Below are 20,640 nucleotides of genomic sequence, written 5' to 3' on the forward strand. Positions count from 1 at the left end.
CTGAGTGCTAGAAGGGTCACAATTGGACGGTAGCTTCTTATAACATGTTCTGATTGGTTGGCGGTTGCATTGTAGTCATTTGCAGTGGCAGAATTTCGACTTGTTAAAGTGGCTACCGAATTTAACAGACATCAACAAACACAGTGCAATCAACGACTACACTTGCGACTGCAGTATTTGTTGTAGGCCTAATATCAAATTGACTTTGGATCCAAAATAGTTAGAAACTGTCAATCAGAGTTTGAAACTAAAATTCAGGAGGCACTCCAAATAAAGCATCACAACCCTAAGCTCAACACGCAATTAGGTATTCGCTGGAAGGGCATATTTCTTGTTCATCATCATTAAGTTCTTTCCTCTCGTCGAGGGTTGAAGGCAATGAGACGCCGAGTTTCTCTGTTGTGGGATTTTTCTACTGCAGTTTTGTAATTGTCCTGACCAGTCTAATCTTTCTTGTTAAATTTGTATTAAATCAAGTTTGTTTTATGCTGTTTAGTGGTTTTCCTGGATTTTCTTAATATTGTTACCGCTCGCTATCTTGTCTTGTCATCGCACTCCCGCGCAGTTTATAACAGATTGTTAACACTTTTGTCACTTTGGGTTTGTTTTCAGTTGTGATTGTACGTACCTCAGTGCAGATTGTAATTAATTTGAGTCATTTATTATTAACATTTTACAAATATTTGTTTAGATCAATTAAGTTATTTTCCTGACGAGGGCAGAAAGTTTTGCCGAAAACGCTCGAAATTATGTAGCCTAGTTATCTTTTTATTTTATGCATTGTTTTTGAATAATGCAATTCGATTCTATCAAGTTGCTTTCAATTAATTATCTGTCGATTGTTAGTTTGTCCTGTAAAAATTTCTTGTAGACTAGTGTAACTTGTGATGGATAAATATGCACGCAACCAGGACGTCGCCACCACAGAATTTCGAGGGGGAGGGAAGGCAAATGAGTATTAGCCTACTGCATGTGTCAGTGAGCCTGGCAGGTCTGGGGGCCTTCCCTCATAACATTTTCAAGAGAATGTCTTAAATTCCGCATTCTGAGAGTACTTTCAGCCCAAATTAATAGTAAAATTCAGTCAAAGGATGCTGCAACAGAGGAGAAAAGTTTATTTAATTTACATAAAACTAAAACAACTGAAAGAACGAATAGTGGTTAGTTCGATACTAGGCTTCAGTGTGTTAGTAATTACATTTTGCAAAAATTACAGTAAGTAAATAGGTTATATCCAATACTCAGTTCAGTTTGTTTTTATTTCTGATTCTCACAAGTCACAACAAAAAAGTGATTTTTGCTCAAACCTATTTATATTAATTCAACGCTTGTAAACGTTGCTGATTACCAACTTAACAGCTTGACTAGTTTGTTAAATGAACCAAATGAGGAAGAATGTCCAAAAGTGCAATATGCATAACATAGCACAGCCTACCGCAAAAAAATCGTGGCATGGATGGTTGGATACTTGTGTATGCAGCTCATGTAGATGCAAATGTAGAATGCTGTTTATCCATTAAGTATCAAGGCAGAATTACTAGTTTTAGGGATTTGATTGAATGCTTTGTAATAAACAAACAGAAGGAACTTATCAAATACAGCCTAAGAAAGTCAACAAAATTATATATGTTGTATAACTGCAAACAGTGGCACATCGTTTCTGTCAAAAAGCCTCATCAGTGCAATTCCGTAAGTAGGCTACAGTGGAAGTCTCAAGCATAGGTTAATGAGCATCGGCTTCAAGTTCCGGTTTTCTTTGTATAAGACCAGTCGCAGAACAACATATTTCAGAGATGAAATGCAACAGTTGCAAACAAAGCGCTCAATACAGCAAGCCAAAACATTTGGAGCAAAATCTGATACGGACAGTTCTGCGCTGCGCAATGTACTGTCTATATAATGCTATCGCGTTACTTATTCATATATAACATATATATAGTGACTAGCCTATAACTGCAGACAGTGGCACACTGTTTCGACCTTACAGCCTCATCAGTGCAGTAGGTATGGCCACACGTACACTGGGTATGGCCACAGAGCTATATGCAAAAAATGCCGTTTCAACGTCATCAGTGCAGTCGATGCACGAGGGATGCTCAGGTGAGTAATATGAAAATAGGCGTTGCTGTTTGTCTTACAGAACGCTTTAGGCATAATTCAACTTTCATCATGTCCTTAAATACTTTGAAGACTTCAAAAGTCCTAACAGACTAGCCATTTAGCCAATCTGGTAAGAAAGTCTTTGCTACACAGATCTTTGCACAAATCTATTTTCCTGTACATTTTAGTTCACATATTGTTCTCTATGCTTCATGCATGGCTCTGACTTGTGTTTGTATGTTGATGATCAATAAGTTCTTGCTGAAATATTTGAATTATTCCTTTTAAATTTTGCATATTTTGAATCTTTTCAACCTCGTCAGACACGATTAGGTGTTCCTTGGCGAAATCAAGAACATCTTGGAGTTGAACGCTAACAAATTCGCATTGCATTTTGTTCAATATCTTTCCTTTTCGTTCACGCACAACTCGTTTTACTTTCAAAACTTCACCAATCTCTTCATAAATTGGGCACTGGGAAGGTACATGTGAAACGATTGAGCTTATGAGCTCTGATGTGTCTTCTCTTGGTTTTGATGATTGAAGTGACAGTTCTGCTTCATTGTGAGACAAAATTTGAGATGAAGAATTCTTAGTTTTTTGTTCTAATGCAGTTACTCTCTTGTCCATTTCTTCTACTCTTGCTAATATTGTTTCAAGTTTCCTTTCACCTTTGTTAATTTTTGTGTTTACTCCAGTGACAAAAGACATCGAAAAACCACCACTAGCTCAACCTACGTTCAGTTAAGTCAATGTAAAAATACAGGAGTTGCAAACAGTAATATATTTCAATAACAGCGTTTTTGCAGTGGTTGAAAATGTTGAAAATGAACAGTACAATGTCGGTCGAACGATCACGTTCATCCACGGTAGGCCTACGTGTTACAATTTAAGCCTAGGCCTATACGTCACTGATATGAAAAGATAGTTTTATGCGTCGGTTACCTACGCAGCAATAACATAGGTTAATTGTTACTGTACATTACTGTATTCGTATCATTTTCAGTAGGTTAGTTTACCAATGTATTACAGAAAAATCAATGTAACAATTTATTTTAATTAAAAATCATAACATAACTAAAAACGGACTTGTGTTTTAAGCAGAACAAACAGGGGGGTCCAGGGAAGATATTAAACCTGAGATGATTTTAATAAGCAAAAACCTTTTCAAAGGGCGGCTAACAGGAAAGACCATTGTTCTTTTTTTTTACAGTGCAATTGTATCCAGTTCATTTTGTTTTGGATACAATTCTTGATTTTTGTAAAAAACTACCTATTTCCTGCACCATTTCCCTATATTTTAGCCTACGTGTTTCTTCTCAACAGTTAAGTTTTTTCCCTTTTTATAACTTGAGCAAACTTGGTTTTTGGGCCCGGGGATCCCATGGGCACTGAGTCAAAATTATTCCCTCAAAAACCTTCAATAAGCCTTTAAAACTGAGTTTTAACAGAAATTGCAACTAGCCTATTAACAGATGTGACTGTTTACTATCCTACCTCTTGTGTTTGGATCTGTCAGTGCAACTGTGCATAAATCATTCACAGGAAAAACGAACTTGTTGGTAAATGTGTAACTAATGATGCTCTTATAGGCAGTGTAAACATGTTCCTAACTAACTTTTTTGAATTGAAACAAAATTATTTTCAACAAAGTGTAATTAGAAACGTCTTTCCTTGATTTATTCTGAGTTGCTATGTTACTGAATATGTTAGCCATCAAACTGGAGTTTTAAAATTACCCAAATTTTATCTCAGCATCTTTTTATGAAAATTAATATTTATACTTTTTCATCTCACTAATCTTCATAGCAGTAGGAGTAGGGGCTCCGAGAGGGGGAAAGTCAGGCTTTGTGCACACTATACGACTCTAATACACTTCTTTCTAGACAACGTAGGCTACCGGTAATGAGCAAGAATGGCAATTTTGTTGCAAATGTACTGTAGTTGAGTGGTTTTCATATCGAAAGAAGTTTTTTCGTATCGATAGCTATTAAAATCGAAACTTAGGCCTGGTTTGGCTTAAAACATATGATGCAATCCATGAAACAAACTCTTTGCATTTAGTTTTGCTGAAAATTATTTTGTTTGAGTCCATTTTTCCTATTGTTTCCCGACCAGTCATTACTTCTCTCGGAGGCCCTGGTTGAAGTTAATTGTAGGTCTAATAATATAAATATTAAACACCATCAGGAGCTGGTGTACAACCATTTCGAACAGGTAAGTATTTCAAATAGTAAAAAAAGTAGATCTTATAGGCAAACATTTTGTAAATAAAAAACACACTACACACTTTTAAAGGAACGAGCAATGCCGTAGAATTGCAAAGAATCCAACACCAGATTCTAAGCAGCTTTCCTGACATGACAACTTTCAGTCACAGTTAGGCCTATGATGGTTTACCCAACAATATTAGCGCTTATGACTCTTGGCATCCACGGCAAGTAGCGATTAACTAATCCATAACTAAAGAACTCACAAACGGTTGTTCTTATCTTTCTTGGAAACTATTACTTTTGTGGATTTATGAACTTGCTTGAACCACGGTATGTTTTTATGAAAGCAATAAAAATAGATAAAATTTTATTGTGTAAATAAATGTCATAAGCAGCGCTAAGCGCCACCTCTGAGATATTACAAAAAGTCAGAAACTATTGCTAATATCGATGTTTTTGTGTGTCTAAAAAAAAACATAGTTTATCCTGCATTATACGTCACTCAATTATTTTTTAAATAAATCTCTGATCATTAACTGGCTTGCTCAGACTAAAGCGCTCCAGGGCAAAAGTGGACATGTTTTGGTGCAGTCTAATAGCCTATACCCTATATTAAAGAAAAAGGTAAAGTACACTTGGCCTGTATGCATTACAAGGTATGTTTGTGTTTAGGTTTGTACCAACCGCGAGAGCTATTTTGACCAGTAGCACACTTCCAAAGATGTTTGAAAACGACAAAAGAGATTTTAGAGATGTGAGCTACGTAAAGGATTCTTTCACTAACAGTCGACCTTTGAAGCGATCGCTTGATGAGAAGCTATCTTGGAATAAGCACCGATTTAGCTCCACCTGTTGGGGACAGAAATGGATTAAAATCACCGCATCTTAAAAGATTCAATAAGAACGTTAGCGAACGATTGTTATCTGTTTGCTTGTTCCAACTTAAACATACCATTTGGAGTTATTTTTTCACCATGTTCTTTAAATAACACAAATTCTTCGTGTTTGCTCCATCGGCGTGATAGTTCAGTGAAGTGAAAATTTATTTGCTCATCAAAGTATAGTAGACAAAATTCTATTGAGTGTATATTAACCGTATCAGTAAATTGAGCTGTTTAATGTTAATTTTTAATCATAAATTGAGAAAGTTTATGTTAAATATTTCTTGACCATTTGCTTATTAACATTTTGTTATCTATTTGAATAAGATGCAATACAAGAGCCATTTGCTGTAAGTTATGACTGTCGCAACTTTATTCGTTGGGATTATTGTTTCTACCGATTTATCACTTCAAGCCCTGCTGACTTCGGTGAGTCGGTTGAACTGTCTCCTACCCCAGCTCTACTTAGGATTGAATTATATATCTGCGCACTAAATTCGGTAAACGACCTTGTGACCTTGCGACCTTGAGACGTTGCACTCTTGTGGCCTTGTAAACTTTCTGTCACAATAAACTAACAGAACTCAAGACCGTGTTCAGTTCAATCTACTTGGCTTGTTTCTTTGTCTTGTTGGAGGTCTCAAAACCGTATATCCAAGCGACACATTACTTTAATCCGATCCACTGTTTGGCGCCAGTGAGAAAGATATTCTCTAACGTAGAATTTGTGCTAAAAGTCTACATTATGTTTGTGAGGGAAAATGAAACCCCAGATCATGATTATTAAGAGAAAACACATTTAAAATTAACATCATGTGATGGGAAGTTGGTAGGTTATAATATTTTTTACTTTCAAGATTTAACAGTAAGTTGCGACTAAGAAAAGCCATGCTTGCCTAGGCCTACGTGAGTACACAAGCACATGGGAGAATCTAAACACATTCATAGACTGATTCATATCTCCTGTGTATGGGACATTCGACGCAAAAATCCTAGTGGTTTGGGTTTAGGCTAAAAAAAAGAAGAAGTGATTCGGCAACTTGTATTTTTGTGTTTAAGCAATAAATTTAGTATTCATAATTCGGTACAGACGTTCGAGGTGTATTTGTCAGCATAATTGGTTTTGTATCGATTGTTAAAATCAAACAATGACGACAACGAAGTAATAACTTGCACTGCGAACGGTCAATACATATTTTATACAACAATAGACATGACATGAGAATAACACTGCATCACGTGCGTAAAATTGAGAGTGACCCAGCCCGAAACAACATCATCGCAATGTCAGTCATGAGGTTACAAAAATACATTGAACCTTTGACAGTTAACGTATTGCTGAAGTCTCTACAGCAGTATATTCACCGACTAAATCAATATGAAAATAAAAAAGTACTTTCGAATGTGAGCAACACAACCGTAACACAAAACATGCAATAAATTTGTTGGAGGCAATACCCAATGACGTAACCAGATCTATTTTACAAGGGGGAGGGGGGGGGGAAGAAGGGGCAATGACAAGGCTTTTTTCAGGAAGAGCAACATATTCAGTGGCGCCATAAACTAAGGCGGTGTAAATGTTAAACAATAATTCACGATAATATTTCGGGGGGGGGGGGGCAATTGTCCCCTCTGGCTACACCCCTGGTCATAAGGATTGCACATGCTGATGCTGGTTTGGTTATAATGAAAGAAAAGTGACGCAAATGATTGTTTCTAATATACGAACATGCTGGTTCAAGATAACACATCGTCAATTGTGGTCAATTACGCCATATTGTTTTCAGCTAGATCAAGGAAAACGGATATATTTAACCAAATCTGGTTAAAATGGGGAACTACTGTAGGCTGCTGTACTAAAAGATACAGAATTCTAATCAAAATCAGTTCTTCCTGATTAACGTCTCATTACCTGCGTTTTACAGGGGAACAAGAGGGGCGAAAAACGTTTCAAGGGGGCAATTGCCCCTCCTTGCCCTTCCCCCTGGTTACGCCACCAGCAATACCTATATCTGTTTGAAAGCGTTTATCTTAAAATGTTCTTTAAATCTCCACCACTGCATGGGAGTTTTTTGTTCATGGAAGCTTGAAAGCTTAGTTGTTCAAACCGCTGAGGCAATAGCATGTCTCCAAGGAGCATATGCGTTTAACTTCCACATGCAGGTTGCTGAGAAAGACAATTCCATTCGTGCTGACTGGTCAATTCCTATTTACAATTGATTGAGTTAAATTCAGGTTTATTGAGGAATATCCAATTCTACATACGGCTTTTCTGGAAGATGCTGAAACCGCAGAGTCTGGCGGTGACATGCCACTTTACACTCCTAATGTCTTCCATAGCTGCTACGCTAATTTTATGATCACAAGGTAAATGTAGCAATTGAAACGCTGCTGGCAATGCGCAACATCCAAAACAACTTTGGAATGTTATTTAAATTGACCGGTCAGTATGTTGTATCAAAATGAATCATTTTTAGTTTGTAATAACGTGTACAGTAAATATGACCATCTCACAGAAGTTGATAATTTACATGCAATACAATAAAGACAAAGAACAAACGAACCATTTATAGGCCTACTTAATTTCAAGCTTTCAATCTGTAAGTTAATTATATTAGCACAGCATCGGTTTAAAATCGTATTTGCTGAATTACATGTAAACCAGCGCTCTTCAACTTTTTGTAATTGAGAGCCCCCTGATTTACTTGTACGTTTCTAAGAAAATTAAATATTTTGTTATTACACTTTTAAAAAGCAATTTGACGCTTCAACAAATAAACAATTATTATAAAAGTTACCAAGTCAGAAATTTACGCTCAGCCTCTTGTTCAACTGACTGGCCTACTTCGAGTGGGAAAGTGGCACAGCAATCAAAAAAATTTCAGTATGACGTATCAATACATCGAAGCTGGAAATGAAATCCTCCAAAAATGGAAAAACGCTTGCGGAACCTTCACGAAACCATTTAAACTCACGGAACCCAATTAAAGTTCCGCGGAACCTTTGTTGAAAAGCAATGATGTAGACTTATGTCAAATTCTTTTTGTTGCCAAACCTCGTCTTACATTTTAATCAAAATAAAAGTTTTTTATTGAAATCAATTACAAAAAAAAGTTGTGAAAAGCATTATATCAAACTAGCAGCAAACCTACAAAAAGATCTAGGTAGAACGTTAGGGGAGAACCTCCATCATTGGGACGATTTTACAATGGGACACTTGGTCTCCCACGCTTGGTTGATCAAGCGAGCACAACGTATATGACGAATTTCAATTCGCCATGTAGTCTTTCGCTTGTACCAACAGTGGGATCCTTCAATTTGCATGCATGGCTGGTTTGTTAAAGAAAGTGTGTTTTTTGATACCCAAAGTAAAAAAAGATAGGTCACTTGTCTTGAAGATATTTTTGTACATACTTGGCGAAGCAGGTTGAAAAAGCATGGTAGCATAGTTTATATGTCTGGCAGTTCTTAGGACAAAACGTTGTTGTCAGTAAAGTAGCCTTTAAGAAATTAGCTGATTTTTTTGCATTTGCGGATGGCATCTTACAATGGGACAGCAGGTCTTGCCCATCAATGGGACACTGTAAAGCAACTCGACTTATTCGTAAAAAGGGAAACACAGATCCTTTAACTATGAAAACTGCTGTTGAAAAAGCAATACAAACCGGAAAAAATAGACCTGTAGCAAGAGAATTTGACATACCAAGCCAAACATTGAAAAACTGGGTTGACACGTACAAAAGAGCCCAAGCAAATAATGATCTTAAAAGCAATCTAAGTTTTCAACTTCATTATGGTGTCAAAAAGATTTTGAATGATGAAGTTGAGAAAAATTTAGAAAACTTTAATAATGCACTACAGTAAATATAATCAATAACAAAGTGAATATCAAGTTTATAATATGCATTTACACAGATAATAAATTGTGTCCCATTGTTAGAAATTGCCTGTCCCAATGGTGGAGCCAGATTTAACAATGGGACGTTTTGAGTAACCTTAAAAAACTGCGCGTTATTTCTAAACCACTGGAGATAATGAAATCAAACCAAGTGTTATTTGAAAAAAAATGCATTGGCATTAGTGTTGTAAAAAAAAAGCACTGCATTTCGTTACAAAATTTAAAAAAATTAGCAAAACGCAAAATTTGTCCCATTGATGGAGGTTCTCCCTACTATTTGCACTTCTAGACCTGCTATACTGTATGAAATACGCTTCCTGAAAATAAATATACAATAAGCTACTGCAAATAATGAGCGCTTTAGGCTACTGCAAGATTTTTTTAAATGTAACTCTTAAGCACATGTAGGCCTTCATCAATTTTGTTCAATCAATTACTAAAAATTAAGCTACCCAGTTGGACTTTTCTTTCCGTTCAATGTTCGGATAATCGCATTCAGCACAGCCATATTTATTTCCTTGTCCACGTAATCATCTTCGAAATTATCGTCAATAAATATTTTCACAGCTTTTATTTGAAGTGTCAAGCACAAGCACTGCGACGCTGTGAAAGTCATACTTCCATCGTTGTTTACTTGTGGTTGAATTATCGAATCAGGTTTGGGAGGAACAGGTGGGGATATGCAAGCAGCAGCTGAAATACAACATTTAAACTTACTCAGTGCAAGTTAAAAAGCAGACTATTCTACACTTACAGTATTAACTCTTAACTGGTCGCAGTTTTCGGGGTACAAAAGGACAGCAACACATTATGGTAATAGCGGTGTGATCTAATAACCGTATAAATATATTTTTTTAAATATTGCATGGAAATATAAGTCTTCATTGTGACACGGTTTTTACTAATGTCAAATGTGTAGTTGCGTATATTCTACCCAGGACGTATAGCTAGAAAAAAATTTAGGCGGGCAAAAGCAACTGTTTGAGGGAGTCAAACATTTTAATATTTAAAATGAAGTGTTTGTGTCTAAAAACACCCACTGAATGCAACCTAACTTTTATGAAGAATCATTCATCATGTAATGCAATGTCATTTAAACGTTGTAATGGCATTGAAAACGATAAAATTTAAGGGGTAGAAGGCATTTGCTCCTCTAAGACTCCATGTTCCGTCAAAATAAAAACATCGTCGTCTTGATTTGAGCTGATCAACAGGAGAGTCTATCCAATTCAAAATTGGCTATATTTCGCGTTTGAGAGCAGCTACGCAGGCAATATTTGGTCTTTTCGTCCAAGACTGCTGATTGCTTTTTTCGGTAAAAAGACAAACAAGAGGGAAAACAGTTCGGCCTACTTAAAGTTTATCGCTGGTAAGCTACAAAGTAGATGTCGAGTTGGGATAAAATAGTATTTTCGAAAATTGGTCGAATTAATGCAATTTGAGGTGTTATACCTTCTGCAGTTCTGAATAAAGCTTCATGAAATGTTGGTTAAACTGCTTTGTAAGGATTGTAATTTTTCCATAGACAATGCTTCGATGACACTTGGCATCGTACTTAAACAAATCATGTGACTAAAGTATTGTCGTTTAACATGCGTGTGCAGTTTTAGTTTCTACTTCCGTGAAAAATACGTAGGCTATGTTATTTTGCATTTCCCCGCAGCAAAACTTACGCCACACTTAAGCAGATCTAACGAGCATTTGCCGTTTTAGCGTTAATAAAAATTGCTAAGGCAATGCGACATATATCTTATTTGTAAGTAAGCTACTCTAGTGCAGGGGTTCCCAACCTGAGGACCATGGTCCCCTAGTGGGCCATGAGCCTTTTTTCAAGGGGGCCATGAAAAAATTTGAAAATTAATGATTTTTTAAATTTATTATCTCTAAGTTACTGTATAAACAAGTTTTTTTTTTAATTAAAATGACATTTCTTAATTTTTTTAAAAGTTTGAAAAAAATAGGGAGGAGGGCATTGATTATTCAAGAATTTCAAAGGGGGCCACGGTGTAAAAAGGTTGGGAACCCTTGCTCTAGTGTAAGAAAATATCCATTTAGTGTAACTTTATATAGGCTAAATACTGTATATGTTTTTTTGTGCTGTACCGTATACTAATGAAAATAAATTAATGCTTTTTTCTGACGTGTAATATGTAGGCTATTGTTGTGTGCACCTTCTATTTCCAACACAAAATTATCAAAAATAAATGCTACTTACTAGATCTTGGCACTGTCGGAGAGAAATCTCTTGGTAGTGGTGGCGGCGCAACCGGCGGAAGGCGAGTGTCCGTTATGGAGGGCTTGTTTCTATTTGCAAGATTTTTTACGTAAAGAGAAGATGCTCTGTCGGAAAAGCGAAACGTAGAATGCGGTGGCTCTGTGTTCGTCGTTGGAATACTAGGAAGATGTGATTGGCTCTTTAATCGCTGATCAATTTTTTGGACTACAGATAAAATATTGTCTATTTTTTCAGAAATGTTTGCTGGAGTTTCGTATGCACTTGCGTCCACCATAACCTCGTAACACGAATAGCTTTCTTTATGATACGAAGCCATTATCTCGAAAATCTTACATTAAATCTGTGAACAAAATAAGACTGTTTTTGTGTGATAGAATGCTTTCATACCGTAACTGCAATGCTGTTGGCTTACAGGTGAAATAAAAACCAACTATTTACTTAAAGTGCTGTATATCAAACAAATGAAACAAAATAAATCAGATGCATTTATATTATTGTATGTGAAAACATACGCATAGGCCTAATACTACAGCTAGAGGAGACCAGGGACCAGTGGGACAAAATAGCTTTTTATTTAATTAATAACTCAAATAATTTACAAACCATGTGTACCAACATAAAGTTTCATCTTTTGTTCACGTCTTCAAATCATTTCAACAAAACATTTTGATGTTTATTTTCAAGTTTTAAATGTCTCACTAAAGTGTCTTACTAGTGCCTAACCTAAGGGAGCAATGGGACACTTTAAAAAAATGCACTTAGTGCAACAAAAAACTAGTTGCAAATAAAATTTCACATTGCTTTCATGCATGCATTTGTTTGTTGCAACGTGTTGTTTCGACACTTTACATAAAAGAAACGTTAAAATAAATAGTTTTAATGAAATGACTCAACAAAACTCTCAAACTTTCAAAACAAACATTATTGAAAACAAAACCGAATACGCAATGGAGTTGTTTAAATGTCCCATGACTTTTATAAAAAAAAGAAGATTTGTCAACACCATCATATTGTGTTAGTATGTTGCATGTATACGTTTACACTGTCTCACGGGTCCTTGAACAAAATGTCCCACTGGTGCCTGAACCCAATTTTGAGACATTTTTACCTCTCAGTTCAAAACTTGAAAAAAATAAATATGCGTTTTTTTCTTAATGGAAGTGCAAGTTATAAAGATTAATTCAACCTAAAAACTACTTCCTACTAAATATTGTTAAATCACCAACACAAATGAAATTCGACTACTCCTGTTTACATCAACAAATGAAAAAAACTCTTTTTTATGTCATCCGTGTCATCCTTGAACTACAAAAAAAATTTGCCATCGAACTACGTCAAACGACATTGACCAGTATCTCGCTTCCACACGCAAACTTTCAGTCATTTACGTTCACTACGGTTCAGGAAAACGGTAGTGTCCCACTGGTAAAGCGTCCCACTGGTCACCGATCTCCCATACTGAAAGAATTCAATCATAAAAGTTTACAATGAACAGGCCCAAGTGAAGTTAAAACGGCTAAATATTAAAAACCATGGGCAACGTAACCACCAGCGGTTTTCACGAAAGTAAATTACAAATTCTTTGGCTATTGCTTTACAGCTTGAGCAGGAGGTCAAGCTGAGGACAAATAAGGAATAGAAATGAAAAGATGATTAGATGATGTTTAGATGAATTAAGGTATTTTCCTGACGAGGGCATAAAGTTTTGCCGAAAACGTTTGAAGTTATGTAGCTATTTTATTTTATGTATTATTTTTTGAATTATGCAATTCAATCTTATAAAGTTGTTATCGATTATCTGTCTATGGTATTCAAAAAGTAGCCTATCTCTCTACCAAAGCTATACTAAATAAAAAAGAATTAACTTTAAATGTAATAAAATAGCTTAGAGTAAATTTTTGGCTGTGAAAAATCAGCAAAACGAAAAGGTTTTATCATATAAAGTAATGTGAAGTTCGAACAATAGATTTGCTCAATAATACATAACATTTATCTAAAAAAACATTATAATAAAGTATTTCGGGTTAGCGATAAACGACAACCCACGCTTGTCTTAGATCAGGGTTTCTCAACTTGTTGGAGTCGGTAGACCACTTGGGCAATTTCTTAAATCCTAGGACTGTAGTTGCTTTAATGGTGAATATTTTTTTTGGGTATTAACCTCATGAACACTCTTGGTTTACAGCGAAACAGTGTTCCCTCTGAAGAGCGCAACTGCGTAGTAATACCAGATCATTTCCGCAGTGGGACTAGATTACTGCGCACATGCAACGTTTCGAACTTAAAGCAAAGCTTTTAAGTTTAGCTTATTTAACTTCCACAGAACGTATTTGTGATCTGTTGAATTATACTCAAATATCTGTGAATCCTTCTGTGTCTTGTCTGCGTCTTGTCTGTGTCTTATCTGTGTCTTGTCTGCGTCTTGTCTGCGTCTTGTCTGTGTCTTATCTGTGTCTTGTCTGCGTCTTGTCTGCGTCTTGTCTGTGTCTTGTCTGCGTCTTGTCTGCGTCTTGTCTGCGTCTTGTCTGTGTCTTATCTGTGTCTTGTCTGCGTCTTGTCTGCGTCTTGTCTGTGTCTTGTCTGCGTCTTGTCTGTGTCTTATCTGTGTCTTGTCTGCGTCTTGTCTGCGTCTTGTCTGCGTCTTGTCTGCGTCTTGTCTGCGTCTTGTCTGCGTCTTGTCTGCGTCTTGTCTGCGTCTTGTCTGCGTCTTGTCTGCGTCTTGTCTGCGTCTTGTCTGCGTCTTGTCTGCGTCTTGTCTGCGTCTTGTCTGCGTCTTGTCTGCGTCTTGTCTGTGTCTTATCTGTGTCTTGTCTGCGTCTTGTCTGCGTCTTGTCTGTGTCTTGTCTGCGTCTTGTCTGTGTCTTATCTGTGTCTTGTCTGCGTCTTGTCTGCGTCTTGTCCGCGTCTTGTCTGTGTCTTATCTGTGTCTTGTCTGCGTCTTGTCTGTGTCTTATCTGTGTCTTGTCTGCGTCTTGTCTGCGTCTTATCTGTGTCTTGTCTGCGTCTTGTCTGCGTCTTGTCTGCGTCTTGTCTGCGTCTTGTCTGTGTCCTGTGTCTTGTCTGCGTCTTGTCTGCGTCTTATCTGCGTCTTGTCTGCGTCTTGTCTGCGTCTTGTCTGTGTCTTATCTGTGTCTTGTCTGCGTCTTGTCTGCGTCTTGTCTGCGTCTTGTCTGCGTCTTGTCTGCGTCTTGTCTGCGTCTTGTCTGCGTCTTGTCTGCGTCTTGTCTGCGTCTTATCTGCGTCTTGTCTGCGTCTTGTCTGCGTCTTGTCTGTGTCTTATCTGTGTCTTGTCTGCGTCTTGTCTGCGTCTTGTCTGCGTCTTGTCTGCGTCTTGTCTGCGTCTTGTCTGTGTCTTGTCTGTGTCTTGTCTGCGTCTTGTCTGCGTCTTGTCTGCGTCTTGTCTGCGTCTTGTCTGCGTCTTGTTTGCGTCTTGTCTGCGTCTTGTTTGCGTCTTGTCTGCGTCTTGTCTGCGTCTTGTCTACGACATCACATGATGTCCTCTTCAGGAATAACATATAGAAATTTTAGTTACATCTAAACAAACTACAATTGTTAAATATTAAGTTTATCAAGAGGAAATAAACTAAAAGCTTCTGACTAGCTCAACATTCAACAATAAACACGAGAATCTCAAAGGTCACTGCGTTACTCCGCACTTTCTCATGTGCAGCATGTCAAAACAACGTTTCTATTAAGCAATTTGAGATCATGTCCAGAGGCAGGTCTGAATATCAAATCAAGATTTTGGAAGCTCTGCAAATAAAACGCCAATGACTTATCTTTAAACAGGCAATTGTATATGTTTGAAGCTCGTCTATTTGCTCTGTGTATTTTAAAATTAGTTTTTCGCACCTCGCCTGCCTGTGCAATAATAGTGTGCATAGCACTGTCACGATTTCTTTCTATCTCTTACCAGGAAAAAGACTTGGAAAGGTTCAATGACGTAGTTTAATGGGTTATTGTTTTGACAATTACATTTTACTCTGATTATTTGTTAATATATGGCGCTGTTAAAACAAAATAAATTGACTTGACTTGACTTGACTTATAACCGAAAAGCAGTCAATTAAATTCACGGATAGTTCTACTGGTGAGATGACATATAAAAACGCTTGAAGGACTCCAACGAATGGTTCACCACTTCCAACAATTAATCAAAGTAACAGTAAACGGCAATAGATTCCAATGCTTGCGACTATTGATCAAGTTTAACGTAATCCACTCACAGCTTCTCATACGATTCTAATTTCAATCAGAAATTATATTAGCATCAACTTTGCTTTACTCGTATGCAATAACTTCAACTCTCGATCAACAATAATCTTTGCTTCTACTACCAACTGCTACTATTACAGCAATGATCTCTCATAACCAACTCATCATAATAATCAACTCATCATAATACAACTCCCATAATCAACTCGTCATAATACAACTCCCATAATCACATAATCAACTCAATAATAATCATTACGCAAACTACACCACTATTTATAGAAAGTTTTGTTCGGTCTAGTAACTTCGAGAAGGTTACGTAATGTTGCATCACACGAACTCATCGTTCGGTCACGTTGCACTGAGCGGCGTAAACAAGCAAGTTTAAAGAAGACTGTAGATCTGCACGTAGCAATTGAATGACCTAGAATGCACGTTACATAATACAGATTTTGTAATCAGAGGTTACTTCAGGATACTGACCGATTATAATCTATAGCATAAGAATTTTACAATCAAAACAGCGCGCTCGATCGAGATACAAGCAGCCCGTTGCAAGACCTTGCACATTGATTGTGACAAGTACATGTTATGATCTGTGTAACGCCGTTTAATGCAGTGATTTTTGAAATTCTTCTGTTTTTTGTTGAGTATGGAGCTAGTCAGAAGCACTGTGCAGTTTTTTTTTATTTCCTCTTGATAAATTTAATATTAAACATTGTGCTTTGTTTAGATATAGGCAGAATTTCTGTATGTTATTCGTGAAGAGGACATCATGTGTTGTCGAAAACGTTCGCAATTTGTTTCAATGCAGTTTTTTTCTATAGTGCTACTTGAATTCTAACTAACGTTTGCAATTGCATCTCTAAATTCAGTATTGATCAACAATCAGTTGTCTCAAAACAATCCGTTTGATCATACATAGGCGATAGTTTTATAAAAAATATTTAACTCTGTTATTATTTTTTTAGTTAAAAAACCGGACCTTTGTGCAATGTCCTTTGAAATTTCAAAAGACGTAGCAGGGAGTCACGACCCACAGTTTGCGAATCACTGTAAATACACACATAAATAACAAACAATTTTAAATGTCGTAATTTAACAATCATGCTGCAAATTCGGAAACTCTTACGAACCCCCTGAAAACGTTTTGCGGACCCCTTGCTGCACTAAAGCATCAGAAATAATTAACAGGTGACGACAGTGAAATGAAAAGTGTGTGATCAATGGAAAAGCGCAAAAGCGAAGAAAAACTGTTTAATTTAAGTTTTTAATGTATTTGTGCTCTATGATACTTTGAGATTACTTCTAACAATTCATTAAGTTTGTAATTCATCTGCAACTTTGCAAACGCAACCTTATTCATATTAACGCTCATTTAAGAAAATTACTGGTCACAAACCACTGCAGAGTGCAGATCTTCAAGCGCAACAGGACTTGCGTAAACAAACCTTTCACCAGGTAACAGCAACATAACCTGTCGAGTGTCGCCACTCTCGTACAGTTTGAGAGTAGAGTACCAACGTGACACTTTTATCCCAAAATCTAAGTCAAAACCCAAATAGATTTGCTGTTATTCGAGTTCAGAAACCGTTCTCCTGCTTCTAAATTTAAACTCATGCAAGTGCCTACTAAGCTAGCTTTCAATTGCAATTTCTACTGTTGTTTGTTAACTGAGCGTTTTAAACGCGTTTGGGTTGCAGATGATATTATCTCTTGTTGGGTTGCAGCTTTCCTTCCTTGTGAGTCACTCGTTGTAAGGACAATAAATAGCGCGTGTAACATTCGTGTCACTCTCTTGTGACGTTCATGATGACACAATATTGATTGTGATTAACTTATGCTTGGCTCGCATATGGCAAAATACAAAACCATATTGTTGTAAACTAGTTAGGATGTAAAAAATCGCATTGTTTAGTTGTATAGCGCAGGGGTGTGCACTGTGCAACCTTTTATACTGCTGGGCCAAATATGAATATCCGGGTTACACGGCCAAACTTTCGTCTCTCGTCGACAAACCTCACCATAGTCACATAGGCGCCGAGTTTTCAAAATAGCTGGGCGGGCGAACACATACTGTCACGTCATAAACTTTCATAAAGGTTATTTTGTGCGTTTTTCAAAAGGGCGATTTTGCTAGGTTGTTGGGCTAGCCTAGTTTTACATTTAAGTCTATGTCTCCTCTAACACGATTTGGAAACAAGTAATAAATATAATTGGTACGCAACAACGTCTGGTCCTGGTAATTCAGTTCCGCATATTTTTTGTGATTGGTATGTGCGGGTTGCGGGACGAAAACTGCAATACTGTACTAGTTCCATAATTACATTGCTATTGTTGATACTAGATTCTTATGCCAACTCAAACAATGCAAGAAACTTTAGGAAAAAGATATCTAGAATTGGAACATGGAATGTTAGAACACTCCATCAAGCAGGAAAGTTAGATAACGTGTTGGTAGAGCTAGACCGAATGAAACTTGATTGCTTGGGTCTATGTGAAATTAGATGGACTAATTCGGGAGAATTTACTAAAAATAAAAAAAGGATTTTCTATTCAGCCGGCTTAAAACATCAACATGGAGTAGCTCTAATACTGTCTGAGCAATTAGCAAAGTCAGTGCTCTCCTTCTGGCCAAAGAATGAACGAATGCTAATGGTGAAACTCAAATCAAGTCCTTTCAACGTAAACATTATAGTTGTATATGCTCCCACAGCTGACTCGGACGAACATGAAATCAATAAGTTCTATGAGTCCTTGAATGATCTCTACAAAACTTGCAAACCAAATGAAGTTACAATGGTTATGGGAGATTTTAATGCCAAAGTTGGATGTATGGAGGAAGGTAAAATTGTTGGTCAGTTTGGCCTTGGTGAACGAAATGAGAGAGGTGACAGGCTGGTTGACTGGTGTAGGGACAAAAACCTGACAATTACTAACACTTGGTTTAACGTACATCGAAGAAGAAGGTACACCTGGACAAGCCCAGGAGACAGAGCAAGAAATCAAATAGATTACATTTTGATGAATACTCGATACAGGAATGCTGTTAAAGATTGCCATGCATACCCAGGAGCAGATATTGACTCGGACCACAATCCAGTCGTTGCAAGATTTCAACTGTTTTTCAAGTGCATTCAAAAACCAAAACCAAACCTAAAGTTTAACCTACAGTCTCTCGGTGATTTAGATGTTTGTGCAAACTTCAAACATGATGTCCTGAAAAACTTGCCAGATACTTTGCCGCAAGACCCCGAAACTTACTGGAATGTATATTCAACCGTTATCAAGGAAGCCGCATACACTAATATTCCTAAGATGGACCAGAGCAAGAAAACTTCAACTTATTGGTTCAATTCTGAAATAAGGAATTTAATGGACAAACGTCGTAAATTGAAACAGGATCCAATACAATATCGTTTAGTAAACCTTGAAATTAAAAAAGAATGTCATAAAGCTAAAGAAAAATGGCTTGAAGAAAAATGTCTAGAAATTGAGAAACTTCGACTTGATGGGAAACACATGTTCAAAAAGATAAACGAGCTTGTAGGCAAAAAATCAGCACCAACATCGAAGTGTATCAGAGCGGCAAATGGAGACATCCTTCATGACCCAAAAGATGTAACTCAGAGATGGGAGGAATATATACAGGACCTCTTTCGGGATGCAAGCAGAAGCAAGCTTACTGAAGATGCATCTCGAGATGTGACAGGTCCACCGATCTTGAAAGCCGAAGTTATGTGGGCTCTGCATCAAATGAAAACAGGAAAAGCAGCTGGGCCAGATGAAATCTGTGTGGAAATGCTTAAAGCTCTAGACGAAGAAGGAATAGACATCATATGGAAGCTCTCAGACAGAATATATGAAAGTGGTGTGATTCCTGAGGACATGTTGAAATCAGTATTCATTGCACTACCCAAAGTTCCAGGAACACTTGATTGCGACAAACATCGCACTATTAGTCTGATCTCACACACTGTGAAATTGCTGCTAAAGATCATCCTCCAACGCTTAAGAAGGCAATTGCTTCCAGAAATAGGGGGCAATCAATTTGGCTTCATGAAAGACAGGGGAACAACCAACGCAATCTTCACGATGAGAATGCTTGGTGAAAGAGCAATCGAAGTCCAGCAAGACCTATATCTAGCATTTGTAGATTTTAAAAAAGCCTTCGATAAAGTTCGTCACGAACAGCTTTTTGAGATGCTGAACAACATTAACGTTGATCACAAGGACCTGCGCATAATTAAGAATGTGTATTACCAACAACAAGCTGCAGTTCGCCTACCTGAAGGTCTGTCTAGATATTTTGAAATTCAACGTGGGGTCAGACAAGGCTGTGTGATGTCACCAGATCTGTTTAACTTGTATAGTGAAATGATTCTCAGAGAAATAGAAGGTATTGATGAGGGAGTTTTAGTGAACGGCATCTCATTAAACAATATTCGCTATGCTGATGACACTGTGCTCATAGCGACATCCCCGGATGGTTTACAAACACTAATTAACAAAACTTCAGACATCAGTGCAAAATATGGAATTGAAATTAATGACAAAAAAACAAAATGCATGACTATCTCCAAACAAAGTCCTGAACCCCACTTTGTACTTCACCAGGGAGGCAACACAATTGAACAGGTGTCTTCTTTCAACTATCTTGGTTCTCTCTTAACAGCGGACGCACGATGTAAGAAAGAGATACGAAGAAGAATAGGCCTAGCTAAAGACGCTTTTAATAGACTACGACCTATTCTATTGGATCGCAAGCTTTCTATTCTTCTGAAGGTGCGACTTCTCAAAGTGTTAGTGTGGTCTGTTCTCCAGTATGGTTGTGAAACATGGACTTTCAACACAGAAACTAGGCGTAACATTGAAGCAGCAGAAATGTGGTTTTACAGAAGAATGCTCAGGATTTCATATACTGATCACATCACAAATGCAGAAGTTTTGAACCAAGTACATCAAGATAAGGAACTATTGAACAACATAACTCAAAGGCAACTCAAATTTCTCGGTCACATTATCAGAAAGGAAGATTTCGAAAATCTCTGTCTAAGCGGCCGCCTTCTCGGGAAACGTGCTCGTGGCAGACAAAGA

General features: G+C 37.2%; 1 protein-coding gene across 1 annotated transcript; it reads right to left on the reverse strand.

Annotated features, from left to right (window-relative positions):
* Nucleotides 1-6,279: 6,279 nt before the first annotated feature.
* LOC145783196 (uncharacterized) lies at nt 6,280-11,650 on the reverse strand. The gene is made up of 2 exons (XM_082594997.1): nt 11,308-11,650; nt 6,280-9,785 (listed from the first exon to the last, which is right to left on the reverse strand). The coding sequence occupies exons 1-2, from the start codon at nt 11,642-11,644 to the stop codon at nt 9,541-9,543; spliced, it is 582 nt and encodes a 193-aa protein (XP_082451123.1). The 5' UTR covers nt 11,645-11,650; the 3' UTR covers nt 6,280-9,540.
* Between the last annotated feature and the right edge of the window lie 8,990 nt (nt 11,651-20,640).

This window comes from Aplidium turbinatum, chromosome 14 (assembly GCF_918807975.1).
Source record: "Aplidium turbinatum chromosome 14, kaAplTurb1.1, whole genome shotgun sequence".
In the NCBI taxonomy this organism is placed as follows: Eukaryota; Metazoa; Chordata; class Ascidiacea; order Aplousobranchia; family Polyclinidae; genus Aplidium; species Aplidium turbinatum.